The sequence below is a fragment of the Cotesia glomerata genome, linkage group LG5, assembly GCF_020080835.1.
Source record: "Cotesia glomerata isolate CgM1 linkage group LG5, MPM_Cglom_v2.3, whole genome shotgun sequence".
In the NCBI taxonomy this organism is placed as follows: domain Eukaryota; kingdom Metazoa; phylum Arthropoda; class Insecta; order Hymenoptera; family Braconidae; genus Cotesia; species Cotesia glomerata.
In genome coordinates this window covers 13,289,048-13,309,840 of record NC_058162.1, presented here as the reverse complement: position 1 = coordinate 13,309,840, position 20,793 = coordinate 13,289,048, and the positions used below count along the sequence as shown (strand labels likewise).

The 20,793-nt window shown below is 33.2% G+C and overlaps 1 protein-coding gene and 1 long non-coding RNA gene across 2 annotated transcripts in view; both read left to right on the top strand.

The window, feature by feature from the left end:
* The first annotated feature begins 324 nt into the window (after window positions 1–324).
* Window positions 325–20,793, top strand: part of LOC123265220 — a 107,608-nt gene continuing 87,139 nt past the window's right edge. The window contains exon 1 of the mRNA XM_044728877.1: window positions 325–855. Coding sequence (XP_044584812.1) covers window positions 508–855 — 348 coding nt within the window. The 5' untranslated portion in view covers window positions 325–507. The remainder of the gene's footprint in view (window positions 856–20,793) is intronic.
* On the top strand, window positions 18,545–19,743 carry LOC123265225. Its single transcript, XR_006509538.1, has 3 exons — window positions 18,545–19,197; window positions 19,290–19,563; window positions 19,642–19,743. It is a non-coding gene; the product is annotated as an uncharacterized LOC123265225 (long non-coding RNA).

The following is a 20,793-nucleotide window of genomic DNA, read 5'->3' as shown; positions in this document are numbered from 1 at the left end:
AAATATCAATTGATTATACGTTACTTTCTGTTTTTTAAAAATGAATTTCCAAGGATGAAAAGACCGTGGGTTGAAATCACCGACAGGTCAATTTCAGAAGGTGAAATGACCGGGTTGAAATGACTGAAGGGTCACTTTCAGAGAGTGAAATGACCTGGTTAAAATGTCCGGGAACGAATTTTCAGGGGTTGAATCGACATGTAACCGATTTCTTTAATTTTCTGAAAGTTAGATTTTCAACTAGAATTGTTGATGAAAAGAAATAAAAATTGGGTTTTTTTTTCTGAGTTATAACGACTAATTGTTTAAATTCTTTGTATTTCAGAAGCAGAAGTATACCGATGGTACCTAAGATGAAATTTCGCATTTTTTTGTTTGAGATAAAAAGAGGAGATACGTAAGCAGTATCTGTATGTAATAGATTACATATTTTTCTTGAGAAGAAAGGATTGTGATCAGAAAATCTTTTGTCATATCGAGTAGATATATAAATCAAACGTTGTAACAATGAAATTATTACCGTTATTGATTTCAGTCGTCTTAATTGTGGTCAGTCACATTAAAGAAATTATCGGATTTTACAATAAAAATGATGTCATCAGAAGTGAAAGTGGAATTAAAGTTGGTATTCATGAAAGAGGTATAACACTGAAAAATCCTGGAATTATTTCTAGTCGTGAAGGACCTGGAAGGAGTTCAGGCGTACGGCTAGGGGAAAGTAGAAGTAATGTGACCCGATACAAGACAGCAGCTATTATTCCAACACCACATACAACCATTCCACCTTCCCAATACACTCATTCCCCCCAGATATCGATGCTGAATAATAGCAATCACAACGTGACTTATCTTAAGGTATGTGCCTCAGCTTTATTAAGTGGTTATTAAAAAATTAATACTATGCTTTTTGCTAAAGAAATAATAAATTTACAACAAAAAAAATATTTATCTTGATTATCTTAACCTAAGACAACTGACTATTAATCTAAGTTGGAAAAAATTGAGATCTTGAGTTATTGGTCGCGCCATTGTTCAAATGCCGAGTGCAGATAACTGTAAATTGCAAGGCAAACGGAAATTCTAGAATTTAACGTTTTTTTATGGAACATTTCTGCATAATACTAAGTTAAGTGTATTTCAATCTTATGATAATACAATAGAGGCATGATATTCCGAATTAGACATTTTTTGGGGTCACCCCCTTGATTTGTTTCAAAATTCCATGATTTTCAGACTAATGAAAAACGTATCCATTATTTTATCACATTTTTTGAACCATTTAGTTTTGGTGGATGTGTTTTTTTCACAATTCGATTTTCAACTTCCCAATTTGAATAATAATTAAAAAAATTAGGGAAACGGTTGACCCTAAAGGCCATCCCTGCAAGTTCCCGCTAATTCGATACTTAAGCACTGTTATGTCCGAAAAATAAGATCTTAAAATGCGGTAGCTGGGCCCCTTGAATATGACAATCGACCTCGAAAATAATAAAATATCCTCCACTTACTATTGCGAATCCTAATTCCAACGATGATTCAGCCTTTGATTGGACGTTGTACCTTTGAGTTCCGCTGCTTGGCTTCTCGCTTCCTCCTGCTGACTGGAGATTGAAGGTTGAAGGTTCTTAACTTAAGAATGATGATACACTTCGATTCGGGTTTTTAGTTTATATATTCTATTTAACTGGCCCTATGGGCAAACACGTCTTAACTTACACTATTCACTTATTAACTAATAACAATATAACAACAAAGGTTGAAAGTTAATATGAGTTCGTAACCGGAGTAACGACTCCGGCAAACAAAGTTCGCTGATTATAAATTTACAGAAGAAGAAAATAATAATTTGAGAGTGGGACCAGGTCACTGGAACTGTGGGAATCTCGATTATCGTCAAAACGAATCGTGGCTCGAAGAATCGCTATCACAGAACTCAGAAATACCGTTAAGGAAATCGAAATGAATAATTAGGGAAAAGATGACTAATTAATTTAATAATTGAAGTCTGCCTATACGTGTCGGGGTATAGGACTCACCCGGGCTCTAAGGCAGAACTGTTACCTTGTAAATGAGCTGTCGAATTATGATGTTCGTGTCTTTTATCACCTCGGTTGCGATTCATTAAGTGGGGCTACTAATTAAACAATTGGTTCCTGCGATAAGGTGACAATGCGCGGTAATGTGTATTCTTCGGCCACGAGTGAGTTGTCACGCAGTCCAGGTTGTTGTTCCCGAAATATGCAAGCGCTGCACTTTTCGGCTGGAATGGGAGGCCCTGTATTATAGACGGCACGCCGGATATAACAGCATCTCCCCTGAAAGGAAGGGCGCTAACAGCATCTTTTCTTTCGCGAACTCGGGCGTCTCATTTTGACGAAAAGTTCATGCTTGCTTACAATTTTGTTTTAATAATTTTGAATTACATAAATTTTGTTACTGAAATATTGAATACGTGTTTACCTGTTACATGTATTAAAATTAATTTATAAGAATATAAATTTATTTCCCTGGTTTTACAATATAATGCTTAAGATATGGGATACATGATTACTTTATTTAAATTCAATTGGTTCAATAAGGTTATATAAGGTTATATCATCATGTTATTATAAAAAAAAAAATGTATGCAATTTGATTAAGGAGAGGAAGAAAACAGGATTTGAGAAAAATTTGGGAATTGAAAATTGAAAATTTTTCTTTTCAGTAAGTTTTTTGAAAATTTGAGAGATGAAAATCGAAAATTTTCGTTCTGATAAATTTGAAATTTTAAAATGTAAAAATTGAAAATTTTCATTCTAATAAATTTTGAAAATTTGAAATATAAAAATTGAAAATTTTCGTTTCAATAAATTTTGAAAATTTTCATTCTAATAAATTTTGAAAATTTGAAATATAAAAATTGAAAATTTTCCTTCTAATAAATTTCGAAAATTTGAAATTTAATAATTGAAAATTTTCCTTTTAATTAATTTCCAAAATTTGAAATCTAAAAATTGAAAATTTTCGTTTTAATAAATTATGAAAATTTGAGAGGTAAAACTCGAAAATTTTCGTTTTAATAAATTTTGATATCCTCTTTCTTTCTCTCAGAACTAATTTTAAAATACTCAGAATACTAGTACGATTTCTCAAAATAACTATAAAGATATGAAAATATATATATATATATATATATATATATATATATATATATATATATATATATATATATATATATATATATATATATAGATATAGATACATATATTATAACGGGTATTTTCGTCCCCGTGCGTTAGCGAGGACGAAGTCCGAAATAAATAATCTGGCCTACCTGCTTTACCTGTTGTTGGGCGCCAGGAGCTTTGCTCCGATCACGTCGATTTCTGGCTACTCCGGTCCGGGACTCTCTTCGTCGGGTGGCGGGCCTTAAGGGTACGACTTAATTATAGAGGAACGAGGAAAGTATTCGGGATTGCTCACAATTAATTCGCAATTAATTAAAAAAATTAATAGAGAAAATGAAATTATAAATTTATTAACAATAAATGAAAACGATTGGTTAATATTGACAAATCAAGAATATAAACGCAAGGAACATTAGTAACAATAATCGTCGACGCTGTCGTCGATTCGCAGTTCGCAACCCGAACAAGGAAAAAGTTCAAAGTCGCTGCAATAATAACAATGAGTTAATCGTAATAATCCACCTAATAATAACTCGCTAAATACTCAAAAAAAAAAATAATGAACCTTCGCTCAGCTCAATTAATAACCATCGAATTAAAAAAAAAAATCACTCTTTGCTCAAATTAAATAACGGCAGTTAATTAACTAAATAAAACAATAATCTTCGCTGAACTCACGTAAATACAATTAAGCAAGATAATAAAACATAAATCGTTGCATCAAATCAGTTAATTTCAGTAAATTAACAAAAAAAAATTAATCTTCGCTAAATTCAGTTAATAATAATTTATTAACTAAAAGAAATAAATCGGATCGCCGGCTTTAATTAATGATGATTAATTAAAATCAATAACAACACAAAAAAAGAAATAAATCTCTGCTTGTTTTAATTAATAACGATTAATTAAATAAGTAAAACTCGATAATCGATGCGCCAAAATTCAATTAAGAATAGCCAAATTAAATTTCAAGATTTAAATAATCTATTCGCCGAATTTCATTAAACCTTAAATAATGAAATTCAATCGTCGAATTTACTCAATAATTATATTAAATACTTGAGTAAAAAAAAAATTAAATAATCACTCAGCTCTCTGTCACTGAGTCTCACACAATTCAAATTCTATTCTAAGTCCCAAACGCTCCGCTGAGAGTGGGCAACTTACGTCCGATTGCCTGCCTCGGACGCGGCAGCCGTTTCTCGGGTTCCCTCTCCGTAGGCGAACCTCTTACTCAACGTCGGTAAATCGCACGAACCCGAAGCTCGATCAATGGGTAATCGAACTCATCGATTACCCCGGGAGTACAAAATCAACCAGCGTCATTCTTATAACGAACAATAATAATTATACATCCGTAAACACACACAAAAAAAATATGGTGGTACCTAAATACCTCGTGGAATTATCTCTGCTGACTGACTCAACTTAGCCTTGACGTTTTTACACTATGACTCGACTAGTGTCGAGTACAATTAATAATACATAAATTAATTATTTAATGAACCCAATCCAACTGTTTAATTAACAAATTCGAATCCTACGAGCTACTTCAATTGAGACAAAGCCACTCACCCTGGTCACAGCGTCGACCTGAAGTTATTCCTGGGTTGTTTCTGCCACCAAGTCGCTCTCGGCTTCCACGTCGGACTCTTGGATAATGGATTCCTCGGCGAGGATACTTGCTGATTCTTCGGAACCCGGACACGTCGACTAACAATCACACCAAAACACGCGTCGTACTTTATGACGCTTTCGTCGAGGAACTAATTAGCAACAGCTAATTATCGTCACCCTGCCTTTATTTTTCGGCAACCCAAAATCAGCACACTACGTCGTGGCTAATTAAATATCCGTAGATTTCAAACGCAAGAATTACTCAAGGAGTTTTCTCCCAAAAATAACAAAAAAAAAACTAAGTCGTAAAAACGTGTCTGCACACGGCAAGTCGGAAACGTGGAAGCAGGAAACATCAGCACATGTCGCATTCTTTTCCCTCTGCCCTTTCTGCTGGATCCGTCGTTAGCTGTGAGCTCCAGAGATGGCGCCGTACGTCCAATTTTTGTGAGAGGTTGTGGCGGCACGATAAGCTCGGTCACGCCACATTTTCCGATATCGACGTTTTGAATGATGTATTGGCTGGAGCATAGGTGCGCTCGACAGCTAGCTTTACCCTTCACGTATGCGTCGATTGCTCACTTCGAGTTCCAATCAGTCCGTCGTTTCGCTCGCTCTCGAGACAGCCATCCTCCCGTCGTTGATGATCTTGCAGGTTACTCACGTCGATGATACTCGTTGTTTCTCTTCGCGGGTTCGTGGCCGACGTCGTTAGTATCGTCACAATAGTTAAGTACTTAAATCTAACTTAAAGCTACTTACTTACTAAATCAAATTACATATTATCGCATTAGATTTTGGTTTCGCGCGCAATCGAGCTTCGTTCGAGTTTCTACACGCGAGGGCGACTCGGTCGCGGCGAATCCAACCAATGGGCATAAAATAAAATAAAAAAAAAACTCAATTAAAATTTCCTTTAAAATTAAATTCAAAAAGGTAAAATTAGAGAAACAACGCCTTAACAGGTGGCGCTAAAAGCGGCCTGTTAAAATATATATATATATATATATATATATATATATATATATATATATATATATATATATATATATTGTGACATGAGAAAATTTTCTAAAATTTGAAATTCCGAGTTTTAAAATTATTAGGTTGGCTAAGCTGAGGAAAAGCAGAGATTCGACGCGCCTGTGTCGCCCCAAGCAGCCTCCCGATCAGAATGACAAGCTCGAGGAAAAATTAGTCAAAGAAAACGCGCCGAATTTAAATTAAAAATTTAAATAAAAAGAATACCGGAATGAGTGTGAACTATTGTTGAATGCATGAGTGAGTGAGACTAGACTATAGCGATCAGACGACCCGCGAATTTCTACGAGCCATCGACGATCAACGTGACATCTGGCCGCGAGGATGGAACGACGAGAAAATTTGAATGGACCAATGACGACGGAGAGTGATCAACAACAAGTATGCGAGGCGCCATCTGAACACGAGGCTGATCACTAATCGAAGTATCGACCAATCATCGATCGCAACGGAATACTGGACGCATCCCGGAATACAACGGCCGGCTAGAAGAAGCTGTGAGCTGATTGGATGGGAGTTTTTGGAACGAACCGAAAAGAAAAAGAGCATGGGTTGCCGAGGAGGCAGCCATATTAGCAAGGAATTCTGATCTGGACGCCGTGACTGTGGCATCGTGCAGTTCTCTTTTGATTATTTTTGCTGTTTAATTTTTTTTAAAAATTTGTCGCTGACGTGAGTACAATTGTGTACATTATTGTGAAATATTTTGCCGAATTATTTTGGACACTACGACCCCGGACACGCCATCGCCGAGATATCGACGCTCTTCCGTCAGTTTTGCCGCCAACTTCGCCTACTTAGCCCGCATCGCCCGGGACGTCTACGGTAGCTGCAGGGTAAGTCTGGTCGCTGTCTTTATTAGCGCCAGGGTGTCATCACCGCGAATTCCGTCGTGTTAAAATAATTTGTTTATAATTCGAGTTGCACGGAATTAAATAAATTCCGTGCGGTATTTTTGAAGCTTAGTGACGACACTCTGCGGCACGGTACCGTTGAGTCACGTGTTTGTGTGTGTGGAATTTTTGGTCGGGATTATAAGTACTGTTTACCTACCTCGAGCTTCAAATACCCGACAAAGCGGCTTAGTAGATTGCTTTGTAAAATAAGTTGACTAATTCGAATACTTCGCATAATTTGTTTTTTTTTCTTGTCATTGTTGAACCATTTGGCGATTTGAATTATTTTGGATAATTTTGAGATCCTTATTAAAGTTTTGCGATTGAGATTTTGTTATTAAATTTGGCCATTGAAATTTTTGATAAAATTTTGTGATTGAAATTTTTGATAAAATTTTGCGATTGAAATAATTATTTCCTTTTTAATTTTTGAATAAATTTTGCGAGTGAGTTAATTATTTGTTTTGAAAATTTTGGAATAAATTTTGCGAGTTGAATTAATTATTTGTTTTAAAAATTTTGAATAAATTTGGCGAGTTGAATTAATTATTTGTTTTGAAATTTTTGGAATAAATTTTGCGAGTTGAATTAATTATTTGTTTTAAAAATTTTTTGAATAAATTTGGCGAGTTGAATTAATTATTTGTTTTGAAATTTTTGATAAAATTTTGCGATTGAAATAATTATTTCCTTTTTAATTTTTGAATAAATTTGGCGAGTGAGTTAATTATTTGTTTTGAAAATTTTGGAATAAATTTTGCGAGCTGAATTAATTATTTGTTTTAAAAATTTTGAATAAATTTGGCGAGTTGAATTAATTATTTGTTTTGAAATTTTTGGAATAAATTTTGCGAGTTGAATTAATTATTTGTTTTAAAAATTTGTTGAATAAATTTGGCGAGTTGAATTAATTATTTGTTTTGAAAATTTTTGAATAAATTTGGCGAGTTGAATTAATTATTTGTTTTGAAAATTTTTGAATAAATTCGGCGAGTTGAATTAATTAATATTTCTTTTTTATTTTTTTTAAAGAAAAGACTTTGTAATTTTTTTTGGTTACTCGAATATTTTTTTTGTTAATTTGTTTTATTTTGAAATGTTGAATCATTGCGTTAGTACTAGTTTTGCGTTAGAATTATTTTTGCGTTAAAATAATTTTTGTTATTAATACGACATTGCCGACAGAATATATTTGTTGTTGAATAAACCGTTACTGGATTAGAATTGCACGCCTCAATTATTTTTTTTAATTGTTGTTGCTCTGATTAACCGATCCTATCGTCCAATTTCAATTTCTTTGTCCGTCGATTGCCGTTATTCGATTTTTGAATCTCTTCAATACCGACCCGCCGCCCAACGAAGATCAACAGCGAGATCGACCCGTGGAACATTGAGTTCCTGGCGCCCAACCAAATCTACGAACCAGGTAGGCCAATTAATTTTGTTGACCTGATCCGGTCCTGTCGACGCCAGTGCCGGAAAAGGCATCACAATATATATAAAATCTTTATTATTATTATTATTTTTTTTATCTACATTTTCGTTTAATATGGTTATATTCTAATCATGTTATGGAATTTTGTGACTTAATTCTATGATTCTATAATTTCAGAGAAAAATTCTGTCTTTATAGCAAAGAGAAATTCATTATTTATATAAATTTTTATAATTTTAACGATTTATCAGAGAAATTTCGAAAATTTCTCTCTTTTCTGAAAGAAAGAAAACAAACAAACAACAAACAAAAATTAATATTTTTACTGTTTACTCATTGCTTACGCGTTTTTAAATGCTCACATTGCTGAGTTTGCAGAATTCTTCGTTAGTCAACTAGCAGCAGCGTTACTTCCAGTTATACTGTGGTTCTCGTGCAATTTTTACGTTTACGTCTCCACGATGATAGTAACCCCCATTGACTCCATCTGGCATTGTGTCAAGGACTGAATTTCTTTCCCCCCCTTCTTTTTTTTTCAAATTTTGTTAACAACTGATGGTGAATCGTATAACCGGGCCCTGGTTGAATACGTTCAAGGTTGACGAATGAATTTTAACCCATTCGAGATCAGGTTGGTGACGGGAAGCGTATCTTCTTGTGTTTTAAAAACTTTCTGTTCCAAGAAGTTTCTTTTGGTGTAGTGGGTTAGGAACTCGTAAGCCCCATGGAAACTCAATAATCGCATGCCATTAAGGAGTTTTCTGTGGATACTATCAACGTTACTGGCAGAGGTACTGTTGATGTAGTTGCTCATATTATTGCTGCAGGAAGACTGATGGAACGTTTGACCAGATGACACGAAGATTACTTATACTGTTGGTCGTGATACTTCGCAATGACATTTAAAAACAATTTTAATTTACTTTGAAATTTTGAAAATTACTCCGTAGTCGTTTCTCTAAACAAATATGCTAAATTTTAAAATAATGTAATTTACTTATTTTCTTCCTAACAAAAATCGTATTAAATTAAATTTCAATGAATTTAGTTATGTCGATTGAATTTTTAACACTTTTCTAAAAAGTTTACAAGCTTATTTAATATAATAAAAGATAATTTATTATTTCGCTTTTTTTTCTCATACTTTTATTTTTAATAAAAAAAAAAAAACAATTTTATTTACTCATCCCCCCCCCTTTTTTCAATTTTTTTTTTAACTTGCTTTCATTTTGAATTGAATTTTCGACGCAGAGAATCGAACAAATGCAAATAAACTCTCCTAATACTAGTCGGAACCTACACGGCTCCACGCTATTTAGGCTCACGGAAGTAGCCATGTCAATGGTGATTAACCTTATCTCATAAGTATTCTTACCTTATTAAAAGGCTTGAGAAAGATTAATAACCCTTGCTTGATTCTGTTAATTATAATAATTATGAAGCAGTATTGAAGATCTTAAGAGCGTTTATTCCGTACTGGAAGGAATTCTCATTCAAAATTTCAGTAGAAAATGGTTACATTTCTGCAATGAAAATTTTATCTTGGAGGGAAGTGAGGAAAGGAAAGGAAAAATCTATCGAGAGGAGTGATTTTTAACAAAGAAGACATGTCAGGAGGTGTTTTAATTCGTACCTTCGGTGGTTTTGAAGGTGCTAACAGTAGAGCGAAGATGTGAAATTTAAATTTAGTATTTTTATTGACATCAGTTTTTCTTCGTAAGATGTAGAGTTTAAAATTTTTGGGCTTCTTCGAATAAAACAACTGTAGGATGTTTGGAACTCGGAGAGGGTCAATACCATAAGATTTGATTTCGTCAAAGGAGGATTGAATGGAACGTTTTTGAGAAATTTTTGGTTCAGGCACAAATTTCAAATCGGTTAAAAAGTCATTTGGGTTAATTGCTGGTTCGGAGCTTTCATAGATAATTTTGGGATTTAAAAGGATCTCAGGAGAATGGCAGGAATCCGAGAAGGGTATGCAGTTTCTTGACTTGAGTTTTTCAGTGTCAAGTTCACTAACTGTGTCACAATATGGTTCCAAGCATATAACAGGAGTGAAGACGGTAACAATAGAAATTTCACAATTGTCCCAGAAATTTTCAAAAATGGGCTCCACTTCGGTTTGAGTTGCTTCTTGATTATTTATCAGTTCCTGACAATTTATTTTCTCAGCGTTCTCTTCAGGCTGTTCTTCTACTGATATCTGAGCAGCTTGAATTTTTTGTTTCTGTTGAATCGATGGTGGAGAAGTTGATGCCGAGGTTACCTACTTAAATGCAAGGTAGGTTTCGTCCAAATTTTTTGGCTTAAATTTTGAAACTTGGCCTTGCAGATACGGAGGGAAAAATGATAAAAAGTGTCGACCAAGATTCTGATGGAGTGTCCGTACTATTACTTCACGAGTTAAGAGAGATGCATATTCTCCAAGCTGTATAATTAGACCTCGTAAACAATAGTAAAAACTTTCTGGAGATTCTCCTGCATATGGTTCAGAATTGGCTAACTCTCTTCAGAGCTCTCCCAAGTAGAATTTTCGGTATTCTTTGTCATAGGACATTTAAATCAGTTAGCAAGTCGCAGTTGTTGTGGTACGTAGTCGAAAAATTGAGATGTTGTTAAGCATCGTCAATTTTAAATCGGTAGATCCACGACATTTCGAATGGATGCACGTCGATTATGACTACTTCCGTGGATGAAGGTGATATTCTTATTTCCGATTCTGGCTGTGCATTCAAAGGCTGACCTCTCCGGTTTTTAAATAATTAAGCAGGTTTTCGAGGGCCGAACCATTACTAAGAATTTTGGGAATTTCTTTCTTAACTCCTAGGATAGGCAGAATGAAAGGAAAAGAAGAGGGAAAAAAAATCTTGAGAAAAAGATAGAGAAAAAAAAAAAATTTGCTTATTTTGATTTGAGAGATACTTATAATTTAGATTTTACCGGTAATTAGGTCAGTAAGTTACAGCTGTAGAGTACAATAACCGGACTACGAGGTTAGTTATCATACGTGTTAGGTTTCAGATGTCAAGTAAGACAAAAATAAGAAGTAGGAAGCGATAGTAAAGAATGAAACGATGAATAATGAAAAAGAATGAATAAGAAAAAAAAAAGGATTACCATATAGTAATAAAAAAAAAAAGAGTATATAGAATTAACCAACCAATTAAATAAAATTGAACATCAGTGACTTATGTGAATGCGATACGTTCGTCTGCTTAGAAACTCCTTGTCAGCAGCAAGGTGCTAGGATTACAGCACACCAGGCTGGCAGTGAGCAATCTATGAAGATGTGCTTGCAAACAGCACAATCTGAGTAGTCGAATTGATATAAATTCACATACAAAATAATCAATAATTATTTAATGAAAATCAGATTTAAACTCAAAGTAAAGTTGAAAACAGAAAGGAGAAAAAAAAATTAAAAATAATTTATTATTAGCAATTAAAAAGAAAAATAAAGAAAGAAAGAGATTTGAATAGAATCGAATATTCTAATCAAATAATAAAGATAGAAGAAAAAGAAATTTTTAATAATTGTCAGCAAATTTGGTTTAAATAAAATTAAGTTTTAATCGAAATAAAAGAAGTTATTATTACCCGGGAAAAAATGATCAGATCTGATCAGACATGAACAGGCATGAGTCTTCAGGTCTGATCAGGTATGAAAAATGACCGGGTCTGATCAGACCTGGCCAGGCATGTTCAGGTCTGATCAGATCTGTTCATGTCTGACTCGATCAGGTCCATAAAAAAAAAAAAAAATCGGTGCCGACGGGGATTCGAACCGTACACCTCGCGCTCTTCAGACTGACACTTTACCTCTTGACCAAATGATTCATCTTAACTTGAGAGTATCTTTCGAGCTACTTCAAGTAATTCAAATTTTATACATGATTTATCCTTATAGTTAACGGAGTTCTATACCTAATTTATTAATTATTAATAATTAATCATATATTACAGTGATTTATTCGGAACGGCTATGTATTTTTTTCGCTCCATTAACATATGGTTCTACACTGAGAGAGAATTTTATTCAATAGTAATAAAACAGTTTATTTGGACTTGAAAAAAAATTTAGTTAATATTAATAAAATTATATTTCATATAAATAAAATTATATTAGTATTTAATAAAATTTCATAAGTATTTAATAAAATTTTCTTAAATACTAATATGTGTTTATTAAAATAACCACGAACGACGCTTTCGTTTGCTGTCATTAATACGAATATTAAGTCATTAAAAGAAATAATCTCAAAAAAAAATTAATATTCATCAATTAATTATAATATATTCAAATATATTTTCACAGTAAAGTCTTTTAATAAATAGTATTAAGATTTTTAACAAGACATCCTAACTCTAACCTATTTGTTTACTTCATGACGAATCACATGTAGAGATTTTAAATAATAAAAATAAATAAATATTCGATTGAATTTATGAAATCATAGTCTTTATTTTTAACAAATGCGTCCCTACATTGTCTGGTTTTCTGCTTCTGTTTTCATTTTATTAAATAATGCTCTAACTCTTATCGATTCATTTGTGAAATTTTTAAATTTAAGTGCATAAAAATTAACATCCACTCGGATAACAACAGTTGTAGACTTTGTATTTCAAAATATAGTTCCGACAAAATTCAATTTTACTTAATTATTTATTCAATTAATTACTGATCAATACTTGTTAGTTAGTTGATTAATGAATTTTCTTTGTATTACATGTAGATAAATATTCATTACATACTAAGAAACATTTATTAGTATTTAATAAAATTTTTATTAGTATTTAAGGAAATTTAATTAATATTTAATAAATTTTTATTTGGGATTAGCCAAATAAACGTTTTATTAAATAGTAATAAAATTTCATTACTATTAAATAAAATTGTCTCTCAGTGTTGGCTAGATATCAGACATGGACAGGTCTGATCAGGTCTGAGCGTATTTAAGGCTTCAGACATGAACAGACATGAGCAGGCATGAACAGGTCTGATCAGATCTGAACGTATTTAACGCTTCAGACATGAACAGACATGAGCAGGCATGAACAGGTCTGATCAGGTCTGAGCGTATTTAATGCTTCAGACATGAACAGGCATGAGCAGGCATGAACAGGTCTGATCAGGTCTGAGCGTATTTAATGCTTCAGACATGAACAGGCATGAACAGGTCTGATCAGGTATAATTTCAGGCCTGATCATACATGAACAGGCCTGCTCAGGTCTAATTTCAGGCCTGATCAGATATGAACAGGTCTGCTCAGGTCTAATTTCAGGCCTGATCAGATATGAACAGGTCTGATCAGTCCTGATCATTTTTTCCCGGGTAGTCAGCAAAAATAAATAAAAAAAAAAAAAGAAATTTAAATAGTTTAGCTGATGGCTAATTTCAAACGTCAGCAAAAAAAAATTTTTAATTTTATTATTGAATTTATATAAAGTTTTAAAATAAAATTAGAGTTGAATTACGCTGGATGTATCAAGTGACGAATCGAAGTTAAATTTAACTTTTGCTTAGCTAGCGGAATGTAAAATAACGAAATAAAATATTAAAGTAAAGAAAAATAAATTTTAATTTTAGGTGTGGTTATTAATTTAAAAAAAAAAATTTTGGGAAATTTTTGGAGGAGTTAAGAAGGAAATACCTCTTTTTCACTAAATTTCGAACCGGGGTGGTTTGTCGAATACGAGGGATCACCATTCGAGTCCGACCGCTGCCACCAAAAATTCAGGTCTGTTATGTCCGAAAAATAAGATCTTAAAATGCGGTAGCTGGATTAACGGAGGTTCGGATAACAGATGAATTTCCCTAACGAAAGAATCGTTAAGTTTATATTTTATGGGTTCGTGAAGGTAAAAACCCCGGAGATGGCCCCTTGAATATGACAATCGACCTCGAAAATAATAAAATATCCTCCACTTACTATTGCGAATCCTAATTTCAACGATGATTCGGCCTTTGATTGGACGTTATACCTTTGAGTTCCGCTGCTTGGCTTCTCGCTTCCTCCTGCTGACTGGAGATTGAAGGTTGAAGGTTCTTAACTTAAGAATAATGATACACTTCGATTCGGGTTTTTAGTTTATATATTCTGTTTAACTGGCCCTATGGGCAAACACGTCTTAACTTACACTATTCACTTATTAACTAATAACAATATGAAAACAAAGGTTGAAAGTTAATATGAGTTCGTAACCGGATTAACGACTCCGGCAAACAAAGTTCGCCGATTATAAATTTACAGAAGAAGAAAATAATAATTTGAGAGTGGGATCAGGTCACTGGAACTGTGGGAATCTCGATTATCGTCAAAACGAATCGTGGCTCGAAGAATCGCTATCACAGAACTCAGAAATACCGTTAAGGAAATCGAAATGAATAATTAGGGAAAAGATGACTAATTAATTTAATAATTGAAGTCTGCCTATACGTGTCGGGGTATAGGACTCACCCGGGCTCTAAGGCAGAACTGTTACCTTGTAAATGAGCTGTCGAATTATGGTGTTCGTGTCTTTTATCACCTCGGTTGCGATTCATTAAGTGGGGCTACTAATTAAACAATTGGTTCCTGCGATAAGATGACAATGCGCGGTGATGTGTATTCTTCGGCCACGAGTGAGTTGTCGCGCAGTCCAGGTTGTTGTTCCCTAAATATGCAAGCCCTGCACTTTTCGGCTGGAATGGGAGGCCCTGTATTATAGACGGCACGCCGGATATAACAGCACCTAAAATTTCACTAATTACTTTTTTGAGGTCTTCGAGCTCAAAAATATAAGTTTCGTCTCATTTTGAGCTCTCTGAGCTCAAAAGTCTAATAAAAGTTCAATAAAACACTATTTTTTGATTTTCCAAACCGCAATAACTTTTGAATAAAACAACCGATTTTCACGTGGTTGGCGGCGATCGATGTAGTTTTTTGAGCTCTATAAAAAATTTTAAACAGAAAAATTGATCTAATAAAATATTTCGGAGTTATTACAAAAAAACGCTTTTTTAGAATTTTTTCGACGATATCTCATGAACGCATCAACCGATTGTGACGCACTTGATGACGATCGATGTGGGTTTTCAATGGTTAAGGGGTTAAGAGCTGAATAGTTTTTGGGGTCGACCGATTCAGCTAATTCGGAGATATTTTGAAAGAATGAAAAAAAAAACAACTTTTTTTTGTAATTTCTCCAAATCTACCAGTTCGAATTGGTTCCAACTTTCAGGAAATCTAAGTTTGGCAAAGCCCTTTCGAATGACACTAACTGCGATCAAATCGGTCAAGCCGTTCAGAAGTTATAAGAGGTTTACACACATACACACACACACACACACACATCGCGGGAATAGTCAGGGAAGCTTCCTGTGACCTTAAAACGTCGAGATCTGATGAATGCTCGATTTTTGCAATACGGGGGAAAACAATAGCTTCCCGATTTTTCGAAAATCATTGATTTTCTTAGCGGGAAGTTAAAAATAAGAAGTTTGATTTTGGTCCGATTTTGAGATTACGAGTTTTCATCAGATTTCCACGTTTCGAGGTCATACACGGAACAAAAATTAAAGGGATTTTTACTATTTTCTTATTGTAATTTTTCTTAAATAAAATAGTAACGGTGGACTATACTTCTCATTTAATAATTTTTATGATCTACTTCCGTAAACTCTATTCAACAAATGATACTAGCAAGAGCCTTAAAGAGTTCAATATTTCAAGAGCTTATTATACAAAATTAATAAATTTTACAATTCAACTATTGTAAAAATGGACAGTCATTTTTTTTAGAAGAAATTTTATGGAGGGAGAAAGTTAGAAGGTTGCACCCGGTGGTAACTTTGCAGTAACCGAAAAAACAAATCGGAATTTTCGACCGGGAATCGAACCCAGAACTCTTAGTTGGCAGCCAGAGACTCTCCTGATACACTATCCGAGGTAAACTACTACGAATGTCCTTCAGCACTTACATAAACTCGGTGTCTAGCACTGTGTCCGGCCAACACTCAAACTAATTGAGAAATATTTCGATTTAACTATCGTAAAATTTGTTATTTCTATTGAAAAGATACAGAGGCAGCACTGTAAATTTGAAATATGAATACATTAATAATAATAATTTTACATCTTATTTTTTATTCTCTTACTGTTTACGATGGTGTTATGTCCAAGGGCGTTTAAGTGGTAGCGTAAACGGTGGAGGTTTGGACTAACGATTTAAAGAATACGGAAGTTTTAATTCCGTTGTTTAATTATTTATGTGGGACGTTTTCGACGGACGAATTTACCACGCCTTCGTTTGAGACTGATTACGGATTTTATTAAGAATAGATGTACTTACTCTTTGCAGGATTTTTAGTTATTACCGGATCCGTGATTCCGGGGCAGCTGTTAGCGCCTTTTCCTGGATTGGGGCCTTCTGATTGGTCCTTGCAGCGGATGGATTAGGATGGAATTGAGCTGTTTATTTTACGGGCTTCTTATCTTGTGAAATTAACTGATTTATAACTGATTTCACTTTTATTTAGATTTATTTTTGTAAACGCCAAAACTTACACTTTCACAAATTTGGTTTTAACATAATTTAATTTAATGAATATTAATAATTTGATTACTGGCCGAATTCTCGCCTAAGTGCAGGGCAAATTAGAACTTTGAGAATACGACTTTCTAAGATACTTAAAATTAATACGTGGCCTGCCGGTTAAACCGCGTCCAAACTTCCTTTAAGTGCGGTGCAAATTAAAGCAAAGGACTCTACAAGGCACGGGCCCGTCAGTTAAACGCGGAAGTCGAATTAACCAACTAAGACGAGGCGTTGGCTGTTGATCGCCTTTTTAAATACTCGCGGTGCTGAGGTTGCAGAAGTCCCCGCTAGTTAACCAGCAGTCGCGTAGCTTCTATTTTGTTATGCTTCCATCTAGTGGATGTTATTTTTATTTATTGAAAACTTTACTTACTGTAGTTCTTTCGCCCGGGAGTATTAAAATACTCGGTTTCAGCGCGGGAAAGGAATCATTTTAAATAAAAGAATTCTATTTAGACGTTATTTAATTTTGATCAAAATTATTTAGTTGGTTTCAATTTATTATTCAAGTTGACAAAATATTAAAAAGCTTCAAAATATAAAATTGAGGTTTACAATGACGTGATCTTAGCAATCTAAGCTCTCGGTGAGAAGTGTCGTTACATAGTTTTTCCGAAGATCTTCAAACTCCGTTCTTCTCCCACCATAACTTCCATACATACTTCCACTCTAAGGAATACATAAGCACACACATTTTCTACTACATATAAATGATCCTTATATACTAACATGTATTTTCTCTATATCTATATATATTTATTTCAGCCTATCGGCCTGAAAGTTAGACTTCACTAATATACACTTTTAGCAATACAGTCATTATGTTTATTTAACTATTTTTATTAATTTAACAGACCCTTTTAAAATCTATTCATAATAAAAATTAACTTATAATTAACTTGAAATTAAATTACAATAAAAATTATAATAAACTATAACATGAAAATATATATATTATATTGTTTATAATATGTTGGATTAATGTTTGAGTTTGACTAATTCATAACTTGAATTAAATATTATTTCTATTAAAGTTAATATTATCGTCCATAGTTATCATAAATAAATTTTTTATCTCAGGAATGTGGACAAGATAGGATCATAATAACAAATTACATTATTATTTCTGCGACATTTCGGACGGTCAAATAAATGACCGAAACGTCGCAGAAATAATAATGTAATTTGTTATTATGATCCTATCTTGTCCACATTCCTGAGATAAAAAATTTATTATTTCTATTATTTTACAATCGGATTTTCTAATAAAATTATAAGTCAATTTAATTATTATCATGTATAAAAGAATAGACATTATAGTTTAATTATAAATTAAATAATAATTAAATAATGATTCAATAATAAATTAATAGTAAATTAATTAAATAATAATTATTAATTATAAATTAAATACAAGATAATAATTATTAATTATTTTAACTTAATTTTGCTTAACTACAATATTATATAAAGTTAGATTTTAACAGTAAATGTTATTTAACAATCTTATTTTTGTTTAGTTACATATGGTTTTTTATTATTCTTTGTTACTTTTAGAACAAGGGTTTATTGAGTTTCACACGTGTCTTTTACGACTTTTCCTCATAGGGTTTTAAATTCCATGTGGCGAGAAATAGTCCTTGAATTACTCAAGTACCTTTTATGGGTTCTGAAAATTCGGTTACAATGTCCTTTTGTACCGAAATACGTTTTTCCCTTATTTTATTTTATTTTCTTTTGTAAATAAAACAGAGTTAACCAAAAAATGTTTATTACAACTGGTAAGAGTAAAAGCATGAAATAAATGATTTGAATATTTACTTCGAATATAAAATTTAACTAATTTTAATCATTTAATATTTACTAATTTGAATATTTCGTTTGAATTCACGCTCTCATAATAGATAGCGCTCTAATAACAGGTAGCGTCACCTGCTGGATGCACTAGGTGCATCACAATTTTATTGTGGCTTTCGCGCATGGAGAAGTCTTTCATCTGCGCGGACGATTTAAATTTAAAGAAAGAGAAGAGAGAAAAAAAATTTTGCGGGTGGACATAACATTCCTCCGGAAAAGCGAGGAGCTAGTATAGCTTATCGGTTTTCCTATGGCCACCTTCCCTATAAGCGAAAGCCACTTACAATTTTTTTTTAGTTTAACTTAATATATCTTAATATAATAAAAAGAGTAACAGGTGGAGTCATCTGGCGCCAATATTTAAATTTAAATTTATATTTTATCTCGCGTGGTATAATATGCTGACGGATGGCTAATCTCTCTCGCCTCTCGATTTCACAAAGCAGTGTCGAGTGTTAGTATTGTCTCAGCAGTGAGCGAGTATTGTTAGAGTTTCAAAAAAAAAACGAGAAGAAAAGGAAAAAAAAGGAAATGTACCCGACACAGAAGAATTTTGAAGGGTATGGTACTTGGTACCAGCAGGCCATTTTTGTCTATGGAGAGAAAGTTAGTTGAAAATTATTGCATATTACGGAGAAAACGGGAAAAGAAGAGAGGAGGAAAGTTTTGTATGATTTTAATTTCTGGCTTGGTTTCAGGATCTGAGAAAGGGTATTCGCATTTTAAGGGCCTTAGCACGTCCAGTAAACCCTGCTCGGGCGTTACGCTTGGCTTCCAGGTTCCTGGATTTGTTTGGTCCTCTTCCTCCAGAGGTGGTCGAGGCGGTAACGTTTTTCTGTCTTCAGGGCATTGAGGGCGTTGGCGAGCCTTGGGCCTTCGAGGAAGTAGTTACCCCTAATAGTGAGGACCTGGAGCGTTTGGCCTTCGCTCTCATGGGGGTGATATTTAACGGCTTGGTCACTATTGCCTAAGGTGAGTTATCATTGGATATTTTGGAATTTTGTTATCAGGCTAGTTGGTGTAATCTTCTGTTCTCCTTTTCTTTTTCAGGCATATCGTATGTCATGACGGAGAGCTGGCTCATCGTGGATCTTCGTTCGTGCTGAGATCATCAGATTCCTTGATTTCTTCAAGCGCATGTTTTGTATAAGTTAAATCAATTATATATATGAAAAATTTTTTAATTATATATACGAAAGAAAACAAAAAAAAATGTTTTCTTTTCCCCTTCTTTTTTTTTTTTGAATAAAATTTTGTGGATGAAGGAAAGAAAATCTGTTCATTATTATTATTATTTTTTTTTTTTCCCGTAATAATAATGCTAGTATTAGGAGTTACAACGAAAACAAAAAGGTAAGTAGAATTTGAATTAACATTTGAATTAATAAGAATAAAATAAATAGATAAAAAGAAATAAGAGAGAAAAATTTGAAACATAAAAAAAAAGGAAAATGAGGAGAAGAAAAAAAAATTTGAAATAGATAGAAAATATTTAAGTTTAGATAGGAAAAAAAATTCTTGGAGTTAAATCTTGAAAGGGGGTAAGAGAGAGAGGAGTGTAACTATAGGTATATGTATATACGTGTATACAGCATGCATTGGAGGCGGCACGTCTTGGTGTAGTAGGCGTGGCTTGTCGAGAGGCGGTCGCGATCGAGCGGGCGTTGGTAAGCCTGTTATAATTACCGCTAGATGACTCCTCCTGTCCTTTTTATTACTTACATTTACTCTTTTTTAATATTAAGTGTTTAAAATAAAATTTTTTTTTTTTTTTTTTTTTTTTTCTCGAAGAGAAACAAATTTTTATGAATCGATAATTTAGAACGATTTATATGAGTGACGTTAGCTCGATCTTCTTAAAGTTATTATAAAATATAATTAATATTAAAGTATTATATAAAGTATAATTAATATATATATATATATATATATATATATATATATATATATTGAAACACTAAATTTTTCAATCTTAAAAAATTTAATTCCTTAGCCCACTAAACCTCGCGGATAAGAGAATAGTCGTCTAAGTTTCATAAAAAGTTTTGGGATCCACTGCTCTTTGGAATATTCCGCTTCCGTATGAATGTCGGTATTTTGTTTAATAGAAAAGGTCTAGACAAAAGTTCTCGCGCGTGCCAGTTAACTTGCTTTAATTACTTACAAATTTGACTGCGAAGATGACCCTTTGTCCTTGATTGA